Source organism: Polyodon spathula, chromosome 29 (assembly GCF_017654505.1).
Source record: "Polyodon spathula isolate WHYD16114869_AA chromosome 29, ASM1765450v1, whole genome shotgun sequence".
NCBI lineage: Eukaryota > Metazoa > Chordata > Actinopteri > Acipenseriformes > Polyodontidae > Polyodon > Polyodon spathula.
Window position 1 is genome coordinate 3,856,450 of NC_054562.1, and position 27,865 is coordinate 3,884,314.

Genomic DNA, 27,865 nt, shown 5'->3' on the forward strand with positions numbered 1-27,865 from the left:
CTGTGTCTCTCCTCCTCTCTCTCCTCATTGATACAGCACAGTGTCTGTGTCTCTCCCCCTCTCCTCTTTCTCCTCATTGATACAGGCAGTGTTTGTGTCTCTCCCCCTCTCCTCCTCTCTCTCTCATTGATACAGCAGTGACTGTGTCTCTCCCCCTCTCCTCATTGATACAGCACAGTGTCTGTGTCTCTCACCCCCCTCTCCTCTGCTCCTCCTCTGTCCCGGTGCACTCTCTGGTGCTGGAGCAGGTTGGAGGGATGAGCGAACCCCTTCCCGCAGGCCTGGCACTTGTAGGGCGTCTGTCCCGTGTGCACCTTCTCGTGCAGCCGCAGGTACTGGCAGTCCTTGAAGGCCTTGCCGCAGGCCCCGCACTGGTAGGGGCGGGCGGGGCTGTGTACCCGGCGGTGCTGCAGGAGCAGCGAGGGCCGCGCGAATGCCTTGTCGCACAGCTGGCAGCGGTAGGGGCGCTCCCCTGTGTGGGCGCGCTGGTGGATGGCCAGGTAGGAGCTCTGCTTGAAGGCTTTCCCGCAGGTGGGGCAGGCGTAGGGCCGGGCACCGGTGTGGACACGCTCGTGGCTGGCCAGCGCATTGCTCTGCTTGAAGCTGTGGAGGAACGAATAATAACATAACACCTGAACTTAGAGCAAGAGGTGCGACTGTCTGGGGTAAATTATTGTTGTTACTGAGTCAGCAGACGCTTTTATCCAAAGCAGACTTACAGAGACTTAGGGGGTGAACTCTGCATCATCAACAACTGCTGCTGCTGCTGCTGCTGCAGAGTCTCTTATAATAGAACCTTGTTTGTCTGACGTCTCGTCCGAAGGATGGAACACAAGGTTAATTGACTTGCTCAGGGTCACACACAGGGAGTCAGTAGCGGAGCTGGGATTTGAAACTCCTGGTAATAAGCCCCTTTCTTTAACCACTGAGCCACACGTCTCCTTAAAGAGCATGTCTGCCTATTGCGCATTGAAATGATTCAGTTTTTAGGATAGATATTATTGTGCATGCCCTGTTTCTACAGAGCAGTTTCTAGGACACATCTGAAGGAACTGATGCTACGCCAAGGACCCTGACGGGAATGGACTGGGTTTAAAGAGTAAGTGCCGGGTTCTGGAAAACACAGAGCTTTACATCCCCATGTTGGGGTCCACAGGGCTCCCAATGCAGCTGACTATACTGATCTAACTGTGGTTTAAAAGCCAGGGTAACTGCTTCAATTCACCTCTTCTATCTAAACTCTGATCAATAAAGTGTACAACCCCTGTTTAATAAAGTGTGTAACCCTGTTGAATATTCACTATAACCCGTTTAATAAAGTGTGTAACCCTGTTGAATATTCACTATAACCCGTTTAATAAAGTGTGTAACCCTGTTGAATATTCACTATAACCCGTTTAATAAAGTGTGTAACCCTGTTGAATATTCACTATAACCCCTGTTTAATAAAGTGTGTAACCCTGTTGAATATTCACTATAACCCCTGTTTAATAAAGTGTGTAACCCTGTTGAATATTCACTATAACCCCTGTTTAATAAAGTGTGTAACCCTGTTGAATATTCTTGTCTAAACTAAATATAGTGCCTGTCAATCACAAGTCAAGAACTGCGATTACACTTTTATTAACAAGTATGTCACGTTTAGGAGGAGAACCAATAAATAAATATGTGCAGGAGTAAGACTAGGATGTCATTAATGAATTCATAAACACAGCCAACGAAACCAAGGTCCTTTTGTCTGTGACTCTGCAGCAGCAGCAGTTGTTGATGATGCATAGTTCACCCCCCTAGTCTCTGTAAGTCACTTTGGATAAAAGCATCTGCTAAAGGACAAACTACTACGACTACTACTACTACTAACAATAATAATAATAATAGTAATAAACACAGCACTTTGGTACACACCCTTTCCCGCACAGCGGGCACACGAAGGGCCGCTGGTCCGTGTGCACGCGCTCGTGGACCTTGAGGCTGTGTCCGTACGCAAACCTCTTCCCGCAGACCGGGCAGGCGTGTGGCTTGTCATCACAGTGCTGACGCCGGTGCGCCAGGAGGGTGGCGGCGGTGGGGAAGCCCTTGCCGCAGTCCTCACACTGGCAGGGCTTGTCGGTGGCGTGGACCAGGCCGTGGCGCTGCAGCTCGTATGGGGTCTTGAAGCTCTTAGCGCAGCGGGGGCAGGGGTGAGGGCGCGCGCCCGAATGGCTTCGCCGGTGCTCCTGCAGGTTGGAGGAGCGCTTGAAGGTCTTGCCACAGGACTCACAGCCGAAGGGCCGCAGCTCCGTGTGCACCATGCGGTGGCTCTTGTAGTCGGAGTGGCGCTTGAAGCGGGCGGGGCAGGCGTGGCAGCGGAAAGGTCGCTCCGAGTTGTGCACCACCTCGTGGCTCAGCAGCTCCCAGGCACGTTTGAAGGTCTTCTCGCAGGCGGAGCAGCGGAACGGCTTGTCGTCGATCACCACCTCACGGATCTCCAAGGCGGCATCCCTCTCCCTCTCCTCCTGCTTCTGCTCCTCCTCTCTGTCCTCACAGGGCACCAGCTTGGCGCTGGCATATCCTCCGGTCTCATCGATCAGTTGAATGAACTCCGCCAGGGGAGCGGCTTTCCTCACAGGCTGGGCACCACCCTCCCTTTTGTCTCCCGCGTCCCCGGGGTCTGTCCCTCCCTCAGAGGAGGAGCAGGAGGACTCTGTCTCGGCTGTGTCTCTGACCCTCTCTCCCTGCTCTCCATTCGCTCTCATCTCAGACAGCAGTTGCTCTGAACCTCTAATCTTCTTCTTGCTGCTGCTAGCGGAGGGGTCATCCCCAGGGTTTGGGGTACACAGGTGGGGTCTGGCTGCACCTCCTATTAAGGTGCGAATTAGACTCCCCACTTTCCTTATAGGATTTCCAGCTGTTTCGAGGTCAGAAGCGCATGTCTGGGATCGATTCTGTGAGCCGTCAGGAAGCAGGCACTGGGTGGGCCATGACAGCTTCCTCCTCCTCTTCCTGTCTCCGGCGGGAGGGGTTGGCGGCGGCTCTGGGAGCAGTGCATGATGGGAAGGCGCAAGGCTCTTGCACTCCAGTTTGAGGGGTGCGGCTTTCTGACTCGAGCTGACAGAAGAGCTCCCTGCCACTGCACCTCTTTCAACATCTAGTCCCCTCTCTCCCTCTCCCTTAGTGCTCCCTCCCCTTCCTCTCTCTCCATGTCCCTCTTTCCCTTTTCCCTTGAGAAGCTGCAGGCATCTCTCTCTGGGGTGCAATGAAATTCTCCCTCTCTCTCCCTCTCCCTCTCGCTTCACTCCCAAGAGTTGTTTCCCAGGCTCTTGGCAGGCTCCCAGTCTTCTCCCTCTTAAGCTCCCAGTAAAACCAGTCTGACCAGTCTGAGCAGATCCAGGAGAGAGACCCAGCATTTCAAACTCATATCCTTCCCCCCTCTGTTCTGTGAGTCCCTCACTCCCTCCATCCCACTTCTCCTCTCTGTTCTCTTCAATCACCATTTGTATCACTTCTTCCTCCTCGCTGTCCCCTCTCTCCATCCCTCGTTCCTCTGCTCCCTCGCCCCCCCCACCTCGGTCAACCTCCATCAAAGCCAATCTCAAACCACCCTCTCTCTCCCCTCTTCTCTTTCTAACCCTCTCTCTCCCCCCTCTGTCTTTAAATCTGGACTTTGTTTTCTCTTTCAGATGAGTCAGTTGGATAGAAATTCCCGTCACCTGAAAAATAAAGAAATTAATGAATCAATTAATCAACCAATAAACCAGCCTGTCAGTTACAGCCATTCCCCCATCGCCATGATGCACAGTCACAATCAGAGGTCTCAGTGAGAGGGACACGTCGATGACCATGACGTATATCATCAGCATTCAGAACAGTGCAGGATAAGAGTTAGCAATGAAATGTTTAATGGAAATGAGATAAGTAATCTGAGAGCTAGGCGACCATAGTAAGCAAATGAGGGGTTAGAATCACAGTCAAGTACAGCTAAGGTGATAACATCAAGCACTTTTAGGCATTTTAATACACTTTTTAATATACTTACAATAATCATAATCCACTCTTTCTAGCTGAGAACTGAACTATTTTAGGCATGCAATGTTCTTTGCCAACAAACTCATGAGTGGAGTTCGGAGTTGACTGCCTGCCAAGTCCAGATAGGCCAGAACACTTCAAGGTCTATTTTGGAGACAGGCGAGATAATGAAGGGTACACTGAATATTTGAGAGTCCGCAGAAATAATTGAAAGGTCAGAGCAACCTGCTGCCTCTGATTAGCTGCTTGGGGATGACGCAGCGCAGACAGAAAGTAAGGCCAGGGGTGTGCAATTAAAAAAAAAAAAAAACACTGTCCAAGGGACAAAATGCTAGAATAATCTACTTAATCGATAGAGCCCGCTGATGAGGCTCTATCGTGTGATACTGACTGCGACAGGAGTCATGTGCCCCGAGTCGAAGGCGAGGACGCTAATGAAAGTCAAGGTCAATTATCACACGCTAGAGCCGTCATTGAGAGGGCACTATCGCTATTAGAAAATGATTTTTACCGTTGTTTAAAAAAACACCTTAAAACCTAGATTTCCCTTGAGCTTGTACTGATTCATCGGGTACCCTTCCACTGAGTAAAGACATTCGAAGAAAAACGTCCTAAACATTTTTTTAAATAAAAAACAAGGATGACATACTGTAACAAAGTGCCCGCCCCTGTGTATATTATCTGTTATGTGTTGCGTGTGGTGTGTTTAAATGTTGGTGTATAGACATTGGTACACGGGATATAAACGGGTCTGTGTAACACGAGTGTTTAAAAATGTATATTTGTATTTAGGCACGAGGATTGCACAGCACTTCACGTGCAAGTAAAATGTAATAATATGTGAGCACGGGGAATTGCACTTTATTAATTCACGTGCTGGGATTCAAGTGAATAATTAATTGGTAATTGAATCCCAGCACAATAGTATATATAGATGCACGTTGTCACATACTCGTTGTTGGGTGTTCGGTGAGCGGAGAACGGGATTGGAGACGGAGGAAATAATAAGTAGTAGTAGTAATAATAATAACAACAACAAAGTATCTGCTCACCGTGTTTGTCAGTGTCTGTCCGTGCACCGTTGTGTTAAGTTTAGTCTGTTTTCGTTTGTCTATTTATTTTGGCGTAGAGTGCCGTGTCCTGTGTTTTTCGTGTTTGTTAAACCTTTTATTTTGTATTAAACCGGCGCCAACAGGCGTCTTCATCATTTCATTTCATCCGTCCTGTGTTTTGTGTATTTCATTACCTTTCCTGGTTCTGACGCCGCCCACTTCGGCCGTCTCTGTGACACGTGGTGTCCTGCGTGGGATAACAGCGCCTCCAAGCGTCAGACCAGGAGAGGTTTTTTTGTGTGGGAGAAAAAAAAAAAAAAAAGGGGCGTTTTTGGATTACAAAAAAAAAAAAAAAAGAAATGGGGAGAAGCAGGAAAGAGGATAAAGAGGTGAGGGACAGGGAGGAGGAGTGCCGCCTAAGGGCCAGACATCCCCAGCGATGTAACCAGTCCTTGCCGGGGTGCCTCCTCTGCAACCAGGACCATCTCTTTGCCAATTGTCCCTTCCGCTGCCCCTACCAGGAGGGAGAGGAGGAACTGCCGCAGGAGAGGAAGGTGAGGAGGTGGCAGAGAAGGGGAAAGGGGAAGAGGAAGGCAGAGGTCCCACCGCTGTCTCCACAGCCGCACCAGTCCCCTGCAAGTGAGGGACAGCCGCACCAGTCTCCTGCAAGGGAGGGAGAGCCGCACCAGTCCCCTGTATCAAGGGGAGACTACACACCGCTCCCACCTCCACCACCAGGAGACTACACGCCGCTCCTACCTCCATGGGCAGGAGCAGAGCAGCAGGAGCTGCCTCTGCCTCCGCCACCTCCACCGGCAGGAGCAGAGCAGCAGGAGCTGCCTCTGCCTCCGCCACCTCCACCGGCAGGAGCAGAGCAGCAGGAGCTGCCTCTGCCTCCTCCACCAGCAGAGGGTGAATGCCTGCTGGGTCCCTGTCCACCAGCAGAGGGTGAATGCCTGCTGGTATCACTTCCCCCACCAGCAGAGGGTGAATGCCTGCTGGTATCACTTCCCCCACCAGCAGAGGGTGAATGCCTGCTGGTATCACTTCCCCCACCAGCAGAGGGTGAATGCCTGCTGGGTCCCTGTCCACCAGCAGAGGGTGAATGCCTGCTGGGTCCCTGTCCACCAGCAGAGGGTGAATGCCTGCTGGGTCCCTGTCCACCAGCAGAGGGTGAATGCCTGCTGGTATCACTTCCCCCACCAGCAGAGGGTGAATGCCTGCTGGTATCACTTCCCCCACCAGCAGAGGGTGAATGCCTGCTGGTATCACTTCCCCCACCAGCAGAGGGTGAATGCCTGCTGGTATCACTTCCCCCACCATCACGAGGAGAGGAGCTGGAGCTTCCTCTGCCTCCACCTCCATCAGGGGGAGAGGAGCAGGAGCTGCCTCTCCCTGCACCAGAAGGGCCAGGACTAGATGCTGGCGGTCCTCAGCAGCCCTTGCATAGGCTGCTGAGGGAAGCACGGGGAAGAACCTCCCGGCTGCAGTGGCCGAAAAGAGGGCCAACACCCGCACCCCAGCTTGTCCTGACTGCCAGCCTCGCTTCGCCCAAGGATGCCAGCCTCGCTTCGCCCAAGGATGCCAGCCTCGCTTCGCCCAAGGATGCCAGCCTCGCTTCGCCCAAGGATGCCAGCCTCGCTTCGCCCAAGGATGCCAGCCTCGCTTCGCCCAAGGATGCCAGCTGCATCGCCCAAGGTTGCCAGCCTCTGCATCGCCTGGGGTTGCCCGCCGCTCTGCATCGCCTGGGGTTGCCCGCCGCTCTGCATCGCCTGGGGTTGCCCGCCGCTCTGCATCGCCTGGGGTTGCCCGCCGCTCTGCATCGCCTGGGGTTGCCCGCCGCTCTGCATCGCCTGGGGTTGCCCGCCGCTCTGCATCGCCTGGGGTTGCCCGCCGCTCCGCATCACAGCCGGAAGTACTGTGGCCGGAACCCCACGAAGGGGAGCTGCCGGCCACGAAGAAGGGGGAGGAGGTCTGGAGACCGCCAACCCCAGCAGCAGTTTCGCTGCCGGAGAAGGGGGGGGAGGTCTGGAGACCGCCAACCCCAGCAGCAGTTTCGCTGCCGGAGAAGGGGGAGGAGGTCTGGAGACCGCCAACCCCAGCAGCAGTTTCGCTGCCGGAGAAGGGGGAGGAGGTCTGGAGACCGCCAACCCCAGCAGCAGTTTCGCTGCCGGAGGAGGGGGAGGAGGTCTGGAGACCGCCAACCCCAGCAGCAGTTTCGCTGCCGGAGAAGGGGGAGGAGGTCTGGAGACCGCCAACCCCAGCAGCAGTTTCTCCGCCGGAGATCGTGGGGGAGGTCCGGAGACCTGCTCCCTCTGCAGTTTCTTCCCTGCAGGAAGAACGGTGGTTGAAGCCCCACCAAGGGGAGCTGCCGGCGCCGAAGGAGGGGGAAGGTCAGGAGACCACACCCCAAGCAGCCTTTCCGCTGCTAGGACTACCCTGGCAGGAGAATGCTACCCTGCTGACAGCATTACGACCTGTGGGCCCCTGGAAGCCTCTGGTCCTGGCCAAGGACTTTGGGCGGGACTTTTGGGCTTTTAAGGGGGGAGGTGGCCATTGAGGCCATGTGTGCTTTGCACAGGAGGGGGTATATGTAACAAAGTGCCCGCCCCTGTGTATATTATCTGTTATGTGTTGCGTGTGGTGTGTTAAATGTTGGTGTATAGTCATTGGTACACGGGATATAAACGGGTCTGTGTAACACGAGTGTTTAAAATGTATATTTGTATTTAGGCACGAGGATTGCACAGCACTTCACGTGCAAGTAAAATGTAATAATATGTGAGCACGGGGAATTGCACTTTATTAATTCACGTGCTGGGATTCAAGTGAATAATTAATTGGTAATTGAATCCCAGCACAATAGTATATATAGATGCACGTTGGCACATACTGGTTGTTGGGTGTTCGGTGAGCGGAGAACGGGATTGGAGACGGAGGAAATAATAAGTAGTAGTAATAATAATAACAACAACAACAAAGTATCTGCTCACCGTGTTTGTCAGTGTCTGTCCGTGCACCGTTGTGTTAAGTTTAGTCTGTTTTTGTTTGTCTATTTATTTTGGCGTAGAGTGCCGTGTCCTGTGTTTTTCGTGTTTGTTAAACCTTTTATTTTGCATTAAACCGGCGCCAACAGGCGTCTTCATCATTTCATTTCATCCGTCCTGTGTTTTGTGTATTGCATTACCTTTCCTGGTTCTGACGCCGCCCACTTCGGCCGTCTCCACTGTCATACAAATATACAGATAAACCATTCATTTGTATTTAGTAAATCAGGTTTTATTTTATATTAACTTGTTAGGGGTTTAAACTCCTATTCATAATTTGAAGATTGCCTGAATAAACAGAGGAATTAAAATAGAGTCTGAACTACCAATCCAATCTCTCAGTAAGAGTCTGAACCACCAATCCAATCTCTCATTAAACAGAGTCGGAACCACCAATCCAATCTCTCATTAAACAGAGTCGGAACCACCAACACAATCTCTCATTAAACAGAGTCTGAACCACCAATCCAATCTCTCATTAAACAGAGTCTGAACTACCAATCCAATCTCTCATTAAACAGAGTCTGAACCACCAATCCAATGATATGCTCTATATTCCCCCTTGGTTTCCTGGTATAAGAGATTTCTTAGGTGTTTGTTTTTCTAGATATTAATTTTTTAAGAACAGTAAGGGCACCATTTTGAAGCGAGTGCAAAGTTTGCTCTCACTTTTATTGAAAAGAATAAAAACATTTTAAGATTGTAAAAGAAACAATTCAAAAGAACAATGTGTTTACTCCAACCTGCAACACATGTGTTTCTGATACTGATGATGTTTTTTCCTTTCAGAAAAAAAAAATGGGGGAAAACTTTGCAATTACTTCAAAATCGGACGTGTGTATCGCGATACTCATCATGTCGCCATCATTTCTGGACTAATATCGCGATAATGAAAAAGTTAATAATATGACATCCCTAATTTCCAGCACGTTGGGCGCTGTTTAGGCATTTCAGAGTGACGTGCCGTCTGTTTCTGTTCAATGAGATTTGACTCGCTTTAAAGCAGCACAGTGCATTTTTTACCCAAATGGCATTCTATAGAGATCACTATGCATGCGTGCGCATAATCTGATCTCTTTACTTTTTGCTGTCTAACACTTTTAAATAGAGGCTCAGAGCTGCTACGTTGAGCCTGTGTTTTATTTTTGTTTAAATATATTAATCTCACATATCACACAGATCTCTTTATCATTTTCTATTTATTAAATTGTTGCGCAATTTCTGTTGAGGTGGTAAATAAGTGCAAGGTGTTTATGTCATTTCTAGCGAACACGAACATCTGATTTTTGTATCTGAACACGTCAAAAAATATTCTTTAGAATATTCTGATGTTTGTTCCAGTGCTAATATATGTGTGTGTGACAAAAACACGATGATTCTTGGTTGTAAATCTCTCTCCCAACCTGTGAGCGTGCTAAGCAGCGAGAACAGTTCCCTGGACGGGCTGGCCTGACAGTTCAGGGTTAAAGGGAAGTCATCCAGCTAGGAAGGGGTAGAGACCCCATTGCAATAACGCTTTGACCCGGAAGGGAAATGACGTGGCAGCCGCAGATTGGAGAGGCGCTGGCACTTGTTTACCAAGGGGTTATGTGTGACAGCATAAAAGGGGCAGGAGAATCAGAATCTGTTCCTTCGCTTTGGTTTAAACTGAGAAGGACTGTGAGAGACCCCGTGAACAGAGAAAGCAGTATCGGGAGAGTTTTTTGTTTGTTTGTCTGGGTGTGTAATCGTCTTGTTTGTAACACTACACTGGACGGCTAACACGACTCCGGAGCTGTTGCCGAGGGCCAGCACAAACCCAGAACAGCACTTGTGTATGTGTTTTGTGTTTAATGTGGGGATACAATAACAGGACTATTATTTCGGGACCAGACAGGGGATTATAACGTATATCAGGCACTGGACTTAAAAGAAATAAAACAAACCTTTGCACCTGGATTACAATTGTCTGTCTGTTCTTCAGTGACCTGCACACTATTAACCACTTGCCACAGTAAGCATGGAGGAGTATATCTGCAGAGTTACACATGGGTAAGCATGGAGGAGTATATCTGCAGAGTTACACAAGGGTAAACATGGAGGAGTATATCTGCAGAGTTACACATGGGTAAGCATGGAGGAGTATATCTGCAGAGTTACACATGGGTAAACATGGAGGAGTATATCTGCAGAGTTACACATGGGTAAGCATGGAGGAGTATATCTGCAGAGTTACACATGGGTAAGCATGGAGGAGTATATATGCAGAGTTACACAAGGGTAAACATGGAGGAGTATATCTGCAGAGTTACACATGGGTAAGCATGGAGGAGTATATCTGCAGAGTTACACAAGGGTAAACATGGAGGAGTATATCTGCAGAGTTACACATGAGTAAGCATGGAGGAGTATATCTGCAGAGTTACACATGGGTAAGCATGGAGGAGTATATCTGCAGAGTTACACAAGGGTAAACATGGAGGAGTATATCTGCAGAGTTACACATGAGTAAGCATGGAGGAGTATATCTGCAGAGTTACACAAGGGTAAACATGGAGGAGTATATCTGCAGAGTTACACATGGGTAAGCATGGAGGAGTATATCTGCAGAGTTACACAAGGGTAAACATGGAGGAGTATATCTGCAGAGTTACACATGAGTAAGCATGGAGGAGTATATCTGCAGAGTTACACATGGGTAAGTATGGAGGAGTATATCTGCAGAGTTACACAAGGGTAAACATGGAGGAGTATATCTGCAGAGTTACACATGAGTAAGCATGGAGGAGTATATCTGCAGAGTTACACATGAGTAAGCATGGAGGAGTATATCTGCAGAGTTACACATGGGTAAGCATGGAGGAGTATATCTGCAGAGTTACACAAGGGTAAACATGGAGGAGTATATCTGCAGAGTTACACATGAGTAAGCATGGAGGAGTATATCTGCAGAGTTACACATGGGTAAGTATGGCAAGTAAAGGTGTAACTGATTAATTTAGTTTTTTTACTGTACATTTTTTTTGTAAATTTTAAACTAAGCATTCTAGCTTAGTATATTATATTAACACAAAAATGTGTTCTCTTCAGGGTTTATTTTTGATGAGCACACAAAATACTTATTTTCAGGAAATCCTTTTTTTGTTTTTTTTTAAGCAGACCCTGATTCTGTGGTAACCTTTCATTTCAACTGGTACGGTAGTCTTACTTTCTGAGCTACTGAATTATTGACTTGAGTATTTCCAGGGCAGAGATATCCATAGTAAACTGGATGTCAGTTATAATAGCCACCTTGTTTAATGTAGTTATTGAGACCCAGCTGGGGAGGTGCTGATTGAAGTGAAATTGTGCCCAATAAGGTGGGTGTAACAGGACATAAAATGTAATTAGAAGATGTCATTAGCAAAGGTGGGGAGTTGTATAAACGAGGTCAAACAACAGGTCACATTTTACAACTAATAAAAAAACAGTTACCACAATAAACATTATTCTTGGCTCTTATCTGTAAACAGTAACACGTTTAAAGCTTGGGACTCGCTGTCTGTAGCTTGGTGTTGTTTACAGTATCTTCAGCATATTTTAAGTGACTAGAAGCTGAAATTACTTTTTTAAACACATTTTTCTTATACCAATACAGTATTGCTGAGCGATAATCAGTTTATTTGAAAACCAGGCTTTAATCACTGATAATAGGTGCACAGGCTGTGAGTGCAGCGGGGCTCAAGCACCAATGGGGGTCCCGCACAGTGCAAATAAATCACCTGTTCTGTCAAATTAAAGTGTGGTGCAGAACTGTTACTGCAGCGTTTAAAAATATAAAATCCATTTATACAAAGACTCCCAGCTTTCTAGAAAATATCTGTGTTTCCCTTGTTTTTCTTTTGTATTTGTTTTGCTCTCATTAGTATCTATAGTAGATACAGCGTCCGTCAGTTCTGGCAGATTCTGCTTTACATGCTGAAGTGGTTTTCTCCCGCTGCTAATTAAAAAAAACAGCCACCTAGCTAACAATTTCATCCCGAGGGCTACAGTGAAGCATACTGTCTTTAAATTGGTACTTTAGTGAAGACCACGTGTGTATGTGAGCACATTGATTATTGAAGACAGTAATTCAGATCCAGCCAGCATTATTGTAAACAGAAACACATGTAATTCACAATAAAATAAACATATTATTTGTGTCATCAGCATCAAATCCAGGCGGAGATTCATGGTCGGCAAGGTGACACAGCTGAGAATTTTTTTCCTCTGTCATCCTGTCTGGTGCTGTCAGTGTCAGTTTCTCAGCACACGGTACAGTAGTCACTCAGTAACGAGGTACAGACAGGTGACTGACCGGTCTGTGTGAGCGTTTACGAAGGGGCTTTGTTAAAAAAAAATGTAAATCTAAAATTTATAAGGTGATTCATTTTTAGCAAATAAAATCAAAGCCTATTTTTAAGGAACCCAACTATTGTTGATTCCAATTTAGGCACTTCACATCAGGACGAGCAAGATCCCATCAGGACGAGCAAGATCACATCAGGACTAGCAACTTTCAAAAGGTACTAGTCCTTGGACTAGTAGCACAATATTGTTAGTTTCTAACCCTGGTTTGTAATAAACAGCTTCACATTCCACATGGGCAGGTTTCAGACAGTATACATCATGCTTCAACTTGAAATTCGACTTCCACTCTTATTAATTGATATTAGACAATTACATACTATAAAAGTTAAGAGTATGAATTATGTCCCATTTTATTTACTGATAGCACATGTCACTATAAATCGGTAATGTCATTTTTTAGACAGGCAGCCTCTTTAAAGTCTTCCTTTTCTGTGGGTTATGCGAGATGGCATTTTAAAGATTAACCTACTACTACACCTCACTCCACAGGTCAGGACCTTCATGTGGCGAGGGGGCTTTTTATCAAGCCTACAGTATAGGTTTCTTTCTTTTTTCTTAAACTGCTTACTCATTAAGCATATTGCATATTTACAATGGAAATATGCAATATGCTCTGTATGTGTTTTATTGTGAAGAATACAGAAAATAAAGTCTGTTTAATTTTTCAACATGTTGTGCCTTTTTTGTGAATGTCTTTCTGGTTCTGACTTCTTTACACCTGATACACAGCTCACTACAATGATGGAGTTCAGGTTTCTGCTCGCCATGCTGTGCTCTGTTAAGGGTTCACCAGCACTAAAGCTGGACAACGCAGATCTAGTTTGACTTCTACTCCAGCATTTACACAAGTCTGATATCCTGTACACTTCATTAGTTAAGAGCCTGAGTTATACAAACTAAAGTCAGGGACGAGATGTTGTAGTGGCTAATCACATTGCTTCTAGTTCCAAATTTGTACTTCTGAGCGTTCAAAGTTATGAAATAAACATTCTTACTTTATTGCATATGAGATCATTTAGCTTCAAAACATTTAACAAATGCACATCCTCTTAAAGGAAATTACTATATCCAAGTATCAGAAACAACAACAGATCTGCACCTCTGCTTTGATGCCAGTGATGTGACAAACACTGTAGAAAGTGGCAACACATACCATGAGGGTGCATTACTCACTGCAGTTTTTATGACATGTTAAAGGGTTAAACTAAGACTAATTCGTTAGCAGATTTAGTGCAAGACCATGCAAGAACACTGCTAAAGATTAAACCTCTGGCCCTTCTCATTCCTTTAACTTCGTTTGATATTCCCTAAATATTTCTCACAATAGAAAATGAAGCTGCTGTATAACCCATATTAATCACACTGCCCTATTGGAGTAAACAACAATATTTGTTGATCACAAACTTATTGGCACCTTTTCAATTAAAGTCTGTAAGTTAAGGTTAGGCTTAACTGAGCGAGTTAAAACAGTATTCATCAATTAGAAACCACTGCTTATCAATTTAGCATTATAAAAACCATTAGCTGTAAAACACGCACAGAAACTGAGGCAGAGTAGTTTGTGCTCTTAGCACAGCATGGTCAAAACAAAGGAGCTGGATCTGGATGAGAGAAAAGCACTTGATTCAATAATTACTACAGCAGGGGGGTCTCGACAAAGAGGACTGCAGAAAAACAAATTGCAATACGAAAATCCACAACAAATCAAGAAGTATTTGAAGACTAATTCAACCGAACCGATGGAAAGAAGTGCACTCCCAGCAAAATTACAACTACAGCATGCAGGAGAACTGTCTGAGCAGCTCGCAAAAAAACACCATTAACAGCAAAGGATTTAAAGAAGCATCTGGCACAGCAGCGCATGAAATAACTGTACAAAATCATCTGAACACCACGGCTTACACACACATAGACCATAAATGAGTCACTTAGTTCAGAGTACAATTTTAACGCTTGAGTTACAGCTGTGATAACAAGCTCTTCTACACTGTCTTACTTTTCAAAAGAAAGGTATTTGACAAAACTTAAACCAGCCACACAACATAAATATATTTCCACTGTTAGCTCTATTTAATCCTTTAAAATACTGTTTTATATATATATATATATATATATATATATATATATATATATATATATATATATATATATATATATATATATACACACACCCACACTGTGTACATTATATATATATACATATATATATTATATATATATATATATTATATATATATAATATATATTATAATATATAATATTATTATATATAATTTATATATATATATATATATATATATATATATATATATATATATATATATATATATATATAGATAGAATAGATTAAGAGACCACTGCAAATTTTTCTTAAATCAGCATCTCTACATGTATGGCAGCCATTCCATTCCAGTGTCTGTTGAATTCCAACACAGGCACACCTCATTCTAGATGGCAGTTCATAAGAACAAGGTCAAGCAGCACACACTGGGGCCTCTCCACTGACCGGGATGACCGTCAACTCATTCGAATGTCACTCAGCAACCGTAGGATGACATCAAGTGACCTACAAAAAGAATGGCAAACGGCATCTGGGGTGAAGTGCACGGCAAGGACGGGTCAAACAGGCTCCTAGGGGCAGGGCTGAAGTCGTGCAGAGCTAGAAAAAAGCCCTTCATCAATTTGAAGCAAAGAAGAGCCATGCTGAGGTTTGCAAAAGACCATACGGATTGGGCCGTGGAGGACTGGAGTAAGGTCATCTTCTCTGATGAGTCCAATTTTCAGCTTTGCCCAACACTTGGAATGGTTAGACGGAGACCTGGAGAGGCCTACAAGCCACAGTGTCTCGCACCCACTGTGAAATGTGGTGGAGGATTGGTGATGATCTGGGGGTGCTTCAGCAAGGCTGGAATAGGGCAGATTTGTCTTTGTGAAGGACGCATGAATCAAGCCAAGTACAAGGTTGTCCTGGAAGAAAACTTGCTTTCTTCTGCTCTGACAATGTTCCCCAACTCTGAGGATTGGTTTTTCCAGCAGGACAATGCTCCATGCCACACAGCCAGGTCAATCAAGGTGTGGATGGAGGACCACCAGATCAAGACCCTGTCATGGCCAGCCCAATCTCCAGACCTGAACCCCATTGAAAACCTCTGGAATGTGATCAAGAGGAAGATGGATGGTCACAAGCCATCAAACAAAGCCAAGCTGCTTGAATTTTTGCACCAGGAGTGGCATAAAGTCACCCAACATCAATGTGAAAGACTGGTGGAGAGCATGCCAAGACGCATGAAAGCTGTGATTGAAAATCAGGGTTATTCCACCAAATATTGATTTCTGAACTCTTCCTAAGTTAAAACATTAGTATTGTGTTGTTTAAAAATGAATATGAACTTATTTTCTTTGCATTATTTTGACCAGTTGTCATTTTCTGCAAATAAATGCTCTAAATGACAATATTTTAATTTGAAATTTGGGAGAAATGTTGTCAGTAGTTTATAGAATAAAACAAAAATGTTAATTTTACCCAAACACATACCTATAAATAGTAAAAACCAGAGAAACTGATAATTTTGCAGTGGTCTCTTAATTTTTTCCAGAGCTGTGTGTGTGTGTGTATATATATATATATATATATATATATATATATATATATATATATATATATATATATATATATATATATACACACACACACACACACACACACACACTCATACTACAACTTGTGGTAAATGTTTATGTTCTATGTACAATGTTTATTTGGACCGTAATTAAACAATTTTAATGTATTTTACATTTACTGCAAAGGCTCTTATGTAATCACACGAAGATCAATCAAATGCCTTTTTGTACATTTAACATGTTTTGGTCAAATGGCAATAGAAAAGAAACAATGACTTGGATTGATCTGCAATAAATACAGCCGCTGATTAACTCAAATTATAATTGAGTTATAGTTATTTTAAGGGCTTCAGAGTTGTTACAGCTTCAGTGAGACAACAAGTCCCGTTTTTTCCTCATTGGAAATCCGGTAGCCCCGCTTGACTGGCACAGCACATTGCGATCGTATATGGAAGCAGCGGTCACTGTGTTGTTATTATTATGAACCACGCCGCTGCTCGCACAGTAAAGGACGCCTGACAGTTTATGCACAATGCAGTTCATGTACCGCGTTACAAACGGGACGCGCTGCACTGAGCGGTACAGACTGTGCAATTAAAATACAGCCGAGCCGCCGATACTCACCTCTGATTAACCCAACATGAATATAAACCCGATCCGAGCTCAGTGTGTTTCAAAGAGCGCTCAGAGTGCTGGAGAGTCTGCGGGCAGGTTTAATAATAATGAATGAGCCCCGTGTTTGCTCGAGTCCCGCATCAAACCCGCCCTCCTCTATATAATATAAACACGAAACACACCCCCGCACCACACACGGGGTTTCCAGCGGCTGCAGGGAATGCAATGCCATTAACTCACCGCTCTCTTTCTTTCTGTCTCTCTCTATCTTCTACTCCTCCTGTTTTCTCTTGTTTTCTTCTCCAAGCATCTCAGACAATGGGACTCCCTGTTCTGACAGCCGACAAGCGCCCTGGTGTCACACCACATCCTGTCTGCTCCGGGTGCGCAGATCTAAAGATTCCCGCTTGGGGTGCAATCATTGCCTACATGTTGTTCAGTACCGGTTTGTTACGGGACGTGTTTCGTGAAGGACTTCAACTAATTCCTCAAGCAGTGGTGGGAGCGATCGCCCTTCCCAAGCCTCAGAGACTTAAAAAAAAATCACGAAAATTACACAAGGTCTAGTTTAACGTTTGTTATAATTTGTAAGGAAACAAACAAAAAAGTAACATTTGTATATAAATGTGATTTATTTATTTTTTGGCGGCGTGGTCCTGCAGTACTACGGACGAGATCCAAAATGGAAAATTACCTATATGGTAACAGTGTCCTGGGAGACAGTCAACAAGGTTTTAGGAAAGGGAGATCATGTTGCAAAGCATATGACATGGTTTATTTAGATTTCCAGAAAGCTTTTGACAAAGTCCCACATAAAAGATTAATTCTCAAACTGAACGCAGTAGGGATGCAAGGAAACACATGTACATGGATTAGGGAGTGGTTAACATGTAGAAAACAGAAAGTACTGATTAGAGGAAAAACCTCAGAATGGAGTGTGGTAACCAGCGGTGTAACACAGGGATCAGTATTAGGTCCTCTGATATTCCTAATCTACATTAATGATTTAGATTCTGGTATAGTAAGCAAACTTGTTAAATTTGCAGACGACACAAAAGTAGGAGGAGTGGCAAACACTGTTGTAGCAGCAAAGGTCACTCAAAATGATCTAGACAAGATTCAGAACTGGGTAGACACATGGCAAATGACATTTAATAGAGAAAAGTGTAAGGTACTGCACGCAGGAAATAAAAATGTACATTACAAATATCATATGGGAGATACTGAAATTGGAGAAGGAATCTATGAAAAAGACCTAGGAGTTTTTGTTGACTCAGAAATGTCTTCATCTAGACAATGTGGGGAAGCTATAAAAAAGGCTAACAAGATGCTCAGATACATTGTGAAAAGTGTTGAATTTAAATCAAGGGAAGTAATGTTAAAACTGTACAATGCACTAGTAAGACCCCATCTTGAATATTGTGTACAGTTCTGGTCACCTCGCTATAAAAAAGATATTGCTGCTCTAGAAAGAGTGCAAAGAAGAGCAACCAGAATTATTCCGGGCTTAAAAGGCATGTCATATGCAGACAGGCTAAAAGAATTGAATCTGTTCAGTCTTGAAAGAAGAAGACTACGTGGCGACCTAATTCAAGCATTCAAAATTCTAAAAGGTATTGACAGTGCTGACCCAAGGGACTTTTTCAGCCTGACAAAAGAATCAAGGACCAGGGGTCACAAATGGAGATTAGACAAAGGGGCATTCAGAACAGAAAATAGGAGGCACTTTTTTACACAGAGAATTGTGAGGGTCTGGAATCAACTCCCCAGTAATGTTGTTGAAGCTGACACCCTGGGATCCTTCAAGAAGTTGCTTGATGAGATTCTGGGATCAATAAGCTACTAACAACCAAACAAGCAAGATGGGCCGAATGGCCTCCTCTCGTTTGAAAACTTTCTTATGAGTGACAGCTATGCAGTGATTGAGGAGATCAAACACATCCTCTTCCTGTAGGATTAGAGCGTTCAGAGAGCCTGGGCTGTGCTGACAGAACCCCCTTGCAGGATTAGAGCGTTCAGAGAGCCTGGGCTGTGCTGACAGAACCCCCTTGCAGGATTAGAGCGTTCAGAGAGCCTGGGCTGTGCTGACAGAACCCCCTTGCAGGATTAGAGCATTCAGGAATCTCTCGATACCTTTCATCTCAGCATCTTTGCTTCCAGAGACTGATAAATGAAATCAAAGTGCCAGAAGAGTGCAGAGTCCCCGATCACTGCAGCTACTCAAGGGGAGTGGGCTGTCAGGGTTAAAAATGATTCTCACTCAAACTCATGTTTTACTCCTCTGACACTAGCATATTATTTTTCAATGACATGTGGTGTGTTTATTATAAACCTGTGTGTTATTCGGGGGCATGAACGAGGGCTCCTCCCCCTACAGCCCCCCTCTATATATATTAACAAACGATGCTTGTTAAAGTCATGCCACGGGATACATCTTACCCATGCCATGAAGGAAGTACACTGTGAACCAAATGTTTAAGAATTGACCAGAATTCTTATGCAACCGATTTTAAACGCTGTGGCAGTGCGATTGCCCTGCACAGTGGTAAATTAGTGTTGGTGTGGTTTATATGTGGGAATGGGTTTATTTTGTGACGTTTTGGTACTTAATTAGTTTATTGTATGTTTTTGTGTTAATTGTTACAATTGATTTAATTGTTTAGCTGCTGCAAGGCCTGCCGTTTTCACGGCACCTTTTGAGTTATAGTTTGGGGTATTGTGTTTTATTTTGCACTTTTTGTACGGTTTTCTGTATTTGTCCTCTGTGCGTTACCATCGCTGGTAACGTCACATGACCGCCTTTATTTTACTTTCACTTTCTGTTTGTTGTTAATAAATCCTGCGCGCCTGTGCCGGCGTTTCAACACCAACCTCAATCTCTCTGTATGCTTGAACAGCGGCTACCCACGCGTGTGACCCGAGGAAGACCCTGTCACATGTGGTGTCAGCAGTGGGATTCACTGGCACTGCCCCAAGCAGTGCAGCTAGAGAAGGAGCAGACTAGCGATGGATGCGACTCAGTTTGCCGCAATGATGGACCTCCTGCGCCAGACGCTCACCGCGGCAGTACAGGGGGCGGCTAGACCCGCAGCTCCAGACCACTCCATCCAGAGACCCACCAAAATGATGGCCGAGGATCGACCGGACGCCTACTTGGAGGTGTTCGAGGCTATGGCGATCTCGGCTGGATGGCCCCAAGCCCAGTGGGCTAGCTATGTGTTGCCCCAACTCACCGGGGAGGCTCAAGCAGCTGCGAGGACGCTGTCCCCGGAGCACATGTTGGATTACCCTCGGCTGAAGGCAGCCATCCTAAACCGTGTGGGGGCCACACCGGAGGGCTACCGGAAGAAATTCCGGGAGGAGCAGTTTGCGGCAGGGGAACACCCACGAACCATCGCCCACCGGCTGAAGGATTACGCCCTGGGTTGGTTGAATCCTGACCTAAACACCAAAGCCAGGGTGGTGGAAATGATCGTGGTGGAGCGCTTCCTGGAGTGTCTAGCCTCGGGACCTCGGCTGTGGGTCCAGCGGCAGGCGCCGGACACGCTGGACCAAGCGGTCGAACTGGCCGAGCAGTACCAGGCAGCGGAGCCAACGCCTGCGAAACTGCCCGGGAGGAGTGTGGCTGCTGGATCGTCCCATCAACTGGCCCCGGAAAGGGCGAAGGGACTGGGGGGAAGGGGTAGTCCAGGATTTGGTCGGGGGGTGTCGGCGGGAGCTCCCGGCCCGGGTACTGGGGCAGGGTGGGGATACCCACGGGCTGCTGCAGTGTCGGACCGCGGTCTCGCGCGGACGCCTTATCGGCGGGCCCCTTTTATGGCTCCAGTGTTTTCCCCTCTTTCCAAAACTTCGGGGAGAGAAACCAGCCCACCGAGGTGTTGGACGTGCAGGGAGGTGGGCCACCTCTCCCGGGACTGCCCCGTGATGGAGTGTGACCTCAGCCGACCAGGTAGGCACGTTCAATTACCTCAGTCACTTCAGCACACGGGTTTTGTTATTCCTGTGACAGTGGATGGTACAAAAACCCAGGCTCTCCTGGATTCAGGGTGTGGTCAGTCTCTAGTACAGGAGAGCCTAATCTCACCGGGGCATAAACGTATATTGGGACGGGTGCATATTAAATGTATTCATGGGGATGTCCGCTCCTATCCCAAGATAAGTGTGTGTATGACTATTGGCCAGCAGGTGACGCAGGTGCAGGTAGGATTATGTCCTCGATTGCCGGTACCAGTAGTTCTGGGGCGGGACTGTGAGCAGTTTAAAGATTGGTTGGCTGCTCTGACAGCCCCGTCTTCTTTATTGGCTAAGAAAGAGGAAGTAATTGGAGAGATTTTTCCCTTTCGCGATCCAGAATGGTTTTGCCATAGATTTAAACCCCGTAAAACTAAACGGGAGCGTCGGATCGCTAAGAATGAGGGCTGGCAATGGAGGGAGTCGGAGAAGTTCCAGGTGGGGGCGGTTGGTGAAGAGTCCGGGGGGGAGGTCGCGGAGCCAGCGCAGGGGTCTGGCTCGGCTGCCTCTGCTCGGGACCGACCTGACCCCGAGTTGGAAGCCATGGGAGCTGATTTCTTAGCTCGCTCCCGTGACTTCCGACTCGAGCAAGGGCGTGACGACGTGCTGGGCAGGCTCTTTGACCAAGCAGCGGTGGTTAATGGTCGGGTGGTCGAGCCCAGACGCGCCGCCACGTACCCCCACTTTGAAATTGATCGAGACCTACTGTACCGTGTTGATAAATTACCCCAGACCGGTGAAGTGCGTCATCAGTTGCTCATTCCTCAGCCCTTTAAGGAGGATTTGTTGCAGCTGGCTCACGCTATTCCCCTGTCTGGTCATTTGGGAAGGGATAAAACTAAAGCAAGGCTTGTGTCACGGTTCTTCTGGCTGGGGCTGGATGGCGATGTTAAGCGGTTTTGTGAGCGTTGTGGGGAATGTCAGAAGGCCAGCCCTAGAGCCGTTCCACGAGCCCCTCTGGTGCCTTTGCCCCTAGTGGAAGCTCCGTTTGAGCGTATTGGGATGGACATAGTTGGGCCACTAGAAAGGAGTGCGGCAGGATACACCCACCTACTTGTCATTCTGGATTACGCTACGCGTTATCCAGAGGCAATTCCCCTCCGATCTATGTCCGCTAAGTCTGTTGCCAACGAGCTTGTGAAGGTTTTCTCCCGGGTGGGGATTCCCAAAGAGATACTAACCGATCAAGGCACCAATTTTATGTCCCGGCTAATCCGCGGAACATGTAAGCTTTTGGGAATTAAGACCATTAGGACCTCTGTGTTTCATCCTCAGACAGACGGTTTGGTGGAACGCTTTAATAAGACCCTTAAGAACATGTTGCGCAGGTTTATTCGTAGTGATGTGCGTTACTGGGACCAGCTGATTCCTCCCCTTCTCTTTGCGATCAGAGAGGTTCCCCAGGCTTCTACGGGGTTTTCACCATTCGAGCTGCTGTATGGGCGGAGACCCCGGGGCGTGCTCGATCTGGTCAGAGAGATGTGGGAGGAGCAGCAGGACAATTCGACCAATACAGTCCGGTATGTGTTGGACCTGCGCAAACGTCTTGAGTCTGTTGGGAAATGGGCGCATGACAATTTGCAGCAGGCGCAGCACAGACAGGAGACACAATATAACCGAGGAGCCCGGTTGCGCACATTTCAGCCGGGGGATAAGGTACTTCTTTTATTACCCAGTTCTGAGTCGAAACTCTTGGCTAAGTGGCAAGGACCCTTTGAGGTTACACGCCAGGTTGGGAAGGTGGACTATGAGATCTGCCAGCCGGAGCGACGGACAGAGAAACACATTTACCATATCAATCTTTTAAAGCCTTGGTTACAGCCAGAGGCGTTGTTAGTGGCGCATGCAGATGACGTCACGGACCTGGGACCTGATCTTTCTGTGTTGGCAAGAAAAGGATCGGTACAGATTGCTGAGAATCTGACACCAACGCAGAAATGTCAGGCTCACGGTCTGGTGGCGGAGTTTCCTGACGTGTTCTCTTCAGTCCCGGGGCAGACTCGAGTAGCCCATCATCACATTGATATTGAGCCGGGGGCGCTAGTTCGCCAGAGGCCGTACCGTATACCTGAGCGTAAAAGACAGGTAATAAAAGCGGAAATTGACGAAATGCTGAGACTGGGGGTAATAGAAGAGTCCCAAAGTGACTGGAACAGTCCGATCGTTTTAGTCGATAAGCCAGACGGGTCAACTCGATTTTGCATTGATTTCAGACGAATCAATGAGAAATCGAAATTTGACGCTTATCCGATGCCCCGAGTAGATGAGTTGCTGGAGCGTCTAGGCACGGCTCATTTTATGACGACACTGGATTTAACGAAGGGGTACTGGCAGATACCCCTGACTCCGGAATCTAGAGAGAGGACGGCGTTTTCGACTCCCTTCGGGTTGTACCAATTCAGGACCATGCCCTTTGGGTTGCACGGAGCCCCCGCCACTTTCCAGCGGATGATGGATCGCATCTTGCGGCCCCATCAGCAGTACGCCGCTGCTTACATAGATGACGTGGTTATCCACAGTGAGGATTGGCCGAGTCATCTGTGTAAGGTAGCGGCGGTGCTGCAATCCTTGCGGGAGGCGGGGCTCACTGCTAACCCAAAGAAGTGTGCCATTGGGAAGAGTGAGTCGGAGTATTTGGGGTATCGGGTAGGGGGCGGCCAGATCAGACCGCTAGTTGCTAAGGCGAAAGCCTTGGCGGACTGGCCGGTTCCTGAAACCAAAACCCAGGTGCGCTCTTTCTTGGGACTAGCGGGCTATTATAGAAAGTTCATCCCGAGTTTCGCTACGCTCGCTGCTCCCTTGACAGACCTCACCCGGAAGGCTGCCCCAAATACGGTTCAGTGGACGGAGTCGTGCCAGAGGGCCTTTCTCGCCTTGAAGCGGAGGCTGTGTAGTAAGCCAGTACTATGCAGCCCGGATTTTGGTAAGAGGTTCACCCTGCAGACGGATGCGTCAGAGACAGGTCTCGGGGCAGTGTTGTCTCAGGAGGTTCGGGGAAGCGAGCACCCGGTCCTGTATATCAGCAGGAAGCTCCTTCCCCGCGAGAAAAATTATAGCACCATCGAGAAGGAGTGTCTCGCGGTAAAATGGGCAGTCGAGTCACTCCGGTACTACCTCCTGGGGCGACACTTCACCCTGGTTACAGATCATGCCCCCTTAGCATGGCTTCACCGGATGAAAGATAGCAATGCCAGAATCACGCGGTGGTACTTGGCCTTGCAGCCCTATGCCTTCAGGGTAGTCCACCGAGCAGGAAAGCTGCATCAAAACGCAGACTTTTTCTCTCGGGAAGGCATGGGGGTGTAAGATTTTCGAATGAACCGGTGGTGTCATTCTGAGGGGAAGGATATGTAACAGGGAGAGATCTGTGCTGACTCTGCTGGCGTGTTCACGGGCTGCAGGAAGAGGGCGGCAGTCGCCCAACAACCGCCTGTGAGTCATGGCAGTGACACGGGGAGGTGGGAAAGTGTGAGTGTGGACTTTCCCCCTCTCTGAATGGCTGAGAGGCGGGTCTTGGGTGATTGTCGGTCCTATAAAATAACGCTCTGTTGTTTCCTCAGCTCTGCCCACTTAGACGCGCTAAGGGTGCGGACACTTTGATTCGGGACCGGGAATCAGCGATACAGAGAGAGAGAGCGGGGAACCCTTGGGCAGACCCCGGCGTATTGTGAAAGAGCAGGCGAGATAGCCGAGAGAGTAGGACGGTGATCCGGGTCGTGCGGGTAGCGGCGACCGGGATAACGCTGCCGAGTGCAGCACCTTTTATTTGTAGTTTTATTACTGTTTTATTTTCCCTTGTTCTTTTCGCCTTCTGTTTTCATTATTATTTCTTTGAGCACCTGCGAGTGCATTTGCGGTTCGTGTACCAGCTGTGGTATTTCCGTGGTGCTGTCTATCATCGTTGATAGGCAGCCCACGGTCAACAGTGCCCTCTGCCGGAGAGAAAAAAAAAAAAAAAAAAATAACTTGTCTAAAATAAAACTGGGCACCTGTGTGGTGTTTCCCGAACACACCTGTCTGTCTCCTGGTCAGTGAATTACCCACACCCCTTTCACAAACGCATTTTAGTATTTATACACTTTACACAGTGAAGTTTATTTATTTTTTTAATTTCAAGTCTAAATCAACAGAAATAAATACAAAGATGTGTTTTAAATCTGTTGCAAGATGTTAATGTTCAGCATTTGGGTTCACAGTGTGGTTAAACACACCTGTAACCTGCTGTCTCCCTCTCTCTCTCCCTGCATAGCCCTGACTCACATCAAGCTCTGGGCGATCGACCGGCAGTGCTTTCAGACCATCGTGATGAAGACTGGCCTCATTAAGCACGCAGAGCATATGGAGTTCCTGCGGAGGTGAGTCTCCGCTGCCCTTCCTTTCATTCAGCAGGACTGCATCGGTCCAGACATGGGCAACTCACTCTTTAAACAGGGGAGCCCTGCACACCCACTTTTTAAACAGGGGAGCCCTGCACACCCACTTTTTAAACAGGGGGCCCTGCACACCCACTTTTTAAACAGGGGGGCCCAGCACACCCACTTTTTAAACAGGGGGCCCTGCACACCCACTTTTTAAACAGGGGGGCCCAGCACACCCGCTTTTTAAACAGGGGGGCCCTGCACACCCGCTTTTAAAACAGGGGGCCCTGCACACCCGCTTTTTAAACAGGGGGGCCCTGCACACCCACTTTTTAAACAGGGGGCCCTGCACACCCTCTTTTTAAACAGGGGGGCCAGCACACTCGCTTTTTAAACAGGGGGGCCCTGCACACCCGCTTTTTAAACAGGGGGCCCTGCACACCCGCTTTTTAAACAGGGGGGCCCTGCACACCCACTTTTTAAACAGGGGAGCTCTGCACACCCACTTTTTAAACAGGGGGGCCCTGCACACCCACTTTTTAAACAGGGGGGCCCTGCACACCCTCTTTTTAAACAGGGGGGCCCTGCACACGCCCTTTTCCAGGACTTTGGTCTCAGCTTGGTGCACTCTTCAAGAGATTGGTTTACAGGGGAGTTAAATCAGGGAACACAGTTTGAATGTGTTTATTACCCAGGGATCCCTGATATCCTGGGAGAGTACTTCCCTTTTAAAGTGTTCTTGTTTGCTGTTGATTCGAGTCATTTTCAACCCCGCTCCTCCAGGTTTTTGTTTGAGCTCGTTCTCTTTTTTTTATTTTGTACTGCAGTTTGAAGATGAACACATACGAAATGCAATCACTGTAGCTGTATGTCTGGAAGTGCTGTCTTACTGTCGTCCGTGACCCTAGAAGTATCTACACAAACTGAGGTCTTGTGGCACTACCTGTTCTTCAGCTATTGCAATTTTCTCTCTTAGCAGGAGATCATTCAGAAATTTTTCCATTCTTCCATTAAAGGGATTGCTCATGTTTGTGCCAGCCACATTTTCATAATGTTTTCTATTCCAGGTGAGATTCCTGCTGAGAGCATTGCTTACTGTTAACCCTACTGAGGGTGCAATCCTCTGTTGCCTCTCTCTATCTCTGCCTATCTCACTCTGATCACACTAAGTGAATCCCTTTTTCTAGCAGTCCAGTCCCCAGTATATATGTGCTGTACCCAATGTGTCTTGTCTTGCCTCAGTGTCCCCTCACTACAGAAGCTGCAGAAGGACGTTCTGAGTAAACTGGCTGATGTCTTGGAAGAGGTAATCTATTTTCTGATCCTCCATACCATCCCTTCTGCCATCTAGCATTTATAAATAACGTTTCACACACAGCGTGTCCTCGGTAGGCTCTTTGTTTGTTTTATTTTTTTCTTTGTGATTTTCATGCTTGAAGACTCATTATGATGAGGGAGATTACATCATCAGGCAGGGAGCCAGTGGTGACACGTTCTTCATCATCAGCAAGGGGAAGGTGAGGAAGACGAGGGTTTTATCAGCCTCGCACCACACCTCATGAGTGCTGCTGAATCCCGGAGCTCAGTAGCAAACATGAATTTAACAAACTCCTTGAACGGATGTCTCTCTATATCTTCTTATCAAATCTGAGATGGGTTCAGCAGTCTCTCACTACATTAGTATTCTCTGATCACTGGCTCTCATTTCCTGTTTTATTTTACTGTGAGCACCAGACTAACTGCAAGCAAAGCATTGTTCTCCACAGAGTCACAGTAATGTGATAAAGTGATTCCTTCAGATTACAGTGCTTCTAATTCTGGTGATCAGTGTATTAGCTTGGAGACCAGAAATAATTCAGTCTCCAGCTGCACAGAACCAGGCTGTATCCCTTTACCTTTCGTGGTGTTACATCACAAGTTACATTGTGAATATAGATGAAGTGCTATTTAATTGTATGCATACTCTATCCATTGCTTTCCTTTTTGCTGGAGGAGAACATTGTTGCTCAAGTTCCTGTTTCTAATGTGCCTCCCTGCAGGTGAGCATCTCCCAGCAAAAAGTGGCCAATGAGGAGCCTGTGTTCCTCTGTACTCTGTCCCGGGGGGACTGGTTTGGGGAGCAGGCACTCAAGGGGTAAGGAGCCAGCGCCAACCCTACAGGGCTCGACTATGGGTGTGGAGTGTTTGAGCAATGTGATTGCAATTTAATTAACATTTGCTAATCACGTCTAAATATCTGCTACCTTCCACATCCCTAAGTAGCTTTGAAAACATGTAATTAACTTCCAGCTTTTTTTTTTTAAGAGAGAACATGAGAACGGTGAACGCTGTTGCTGCAGATGATGTGACGTGTCTGGTGATCGACAGAGAGTGAGTAGTGCGAGTGTGATCGAGGACAGATCAATGAGAAATTATACCTTGCAGCGGTCAGTGACAGGCAGGGGGGTCGGTGACAGGCAGGGGGGTCGGTGACAGGCAGCGGGGTCGGTGACATGCAGCGGGGTCGGTGTCAGGCAGCGGGGTCAGTGACAGGCAGGGGGGTCAGTGACAGGCAGCGGGGTCAGTGTCAGGCAGGGGGGTCAGTGACAGGCAGGGGGGTCAGTGTCAGGCAGGGGGGTCAGTGACAGGCAGCGGTGGTTTACCAGAATTAGAGCACTGTGCAGTTGTGTCGCAGTGAGAAATATCTCCTCCTGTTTTCCAGGTCATTCAAGCAGCTGACTGGTGCACTGGAAGACGTCAACAGCCGAGCTGATGAGAGCAGTGAGGCGGTCAAGTCAAGTGAGTGGGA

General features: G+C 47.2%; 1 protein-coding gene and 1 pseudogene across 1 annotated transcript; one reads left to right on the plus strand and one right to left on the minus strand.

Moving 5' to 3' along the window:
* LOC121302202 (zinc finger protein 835-like) lies at positions 1 to 17,086 on the minus strand. The gene is made up of 3 exons (XM_041232023.1): positions 16,949 to 17,086; positions 1,906 to 3,689; positions 1 to 603 (listed from the first exon to the last, which is right to left on the minus strand). The coding sequence occupies exons 2-3, from the start codon at positions 3,558 to 3,560 to the stop codon at positions 162 to 164; spliced, it is 2,097 nt and encodes a 698-aa protein (XP_041087957.1). The 5' UTR covers positions 3,561 to 3,689; positions 16,949 to 17,086; the 3' UTR covers positions 1 to 161.
* The window catches only part of LOC121302155, a 22,399-nt pseudogene continuing 5,577 nt past the window's right edge, over positions 11,044 to 27,865 (plus strand).

Excerpts from the sequence above, each read along its gene's own strand:
- LOC121302202 (XM_041232023.1), bottom strand. The coding sequence starts at position 3,560 with ATGGAGGTTGACCGAGGTGGGGGGGGCGAGGGAGCAGAGGAACGAGGG. Across the intron at positions 604-1,905 it reads TGCCCGCTGTGCGGGAAAGG|CTTCAAGCAGAGCAATGCGC; the intron begins GTGTGTACCAAA and ends GTTCCTCCACAG.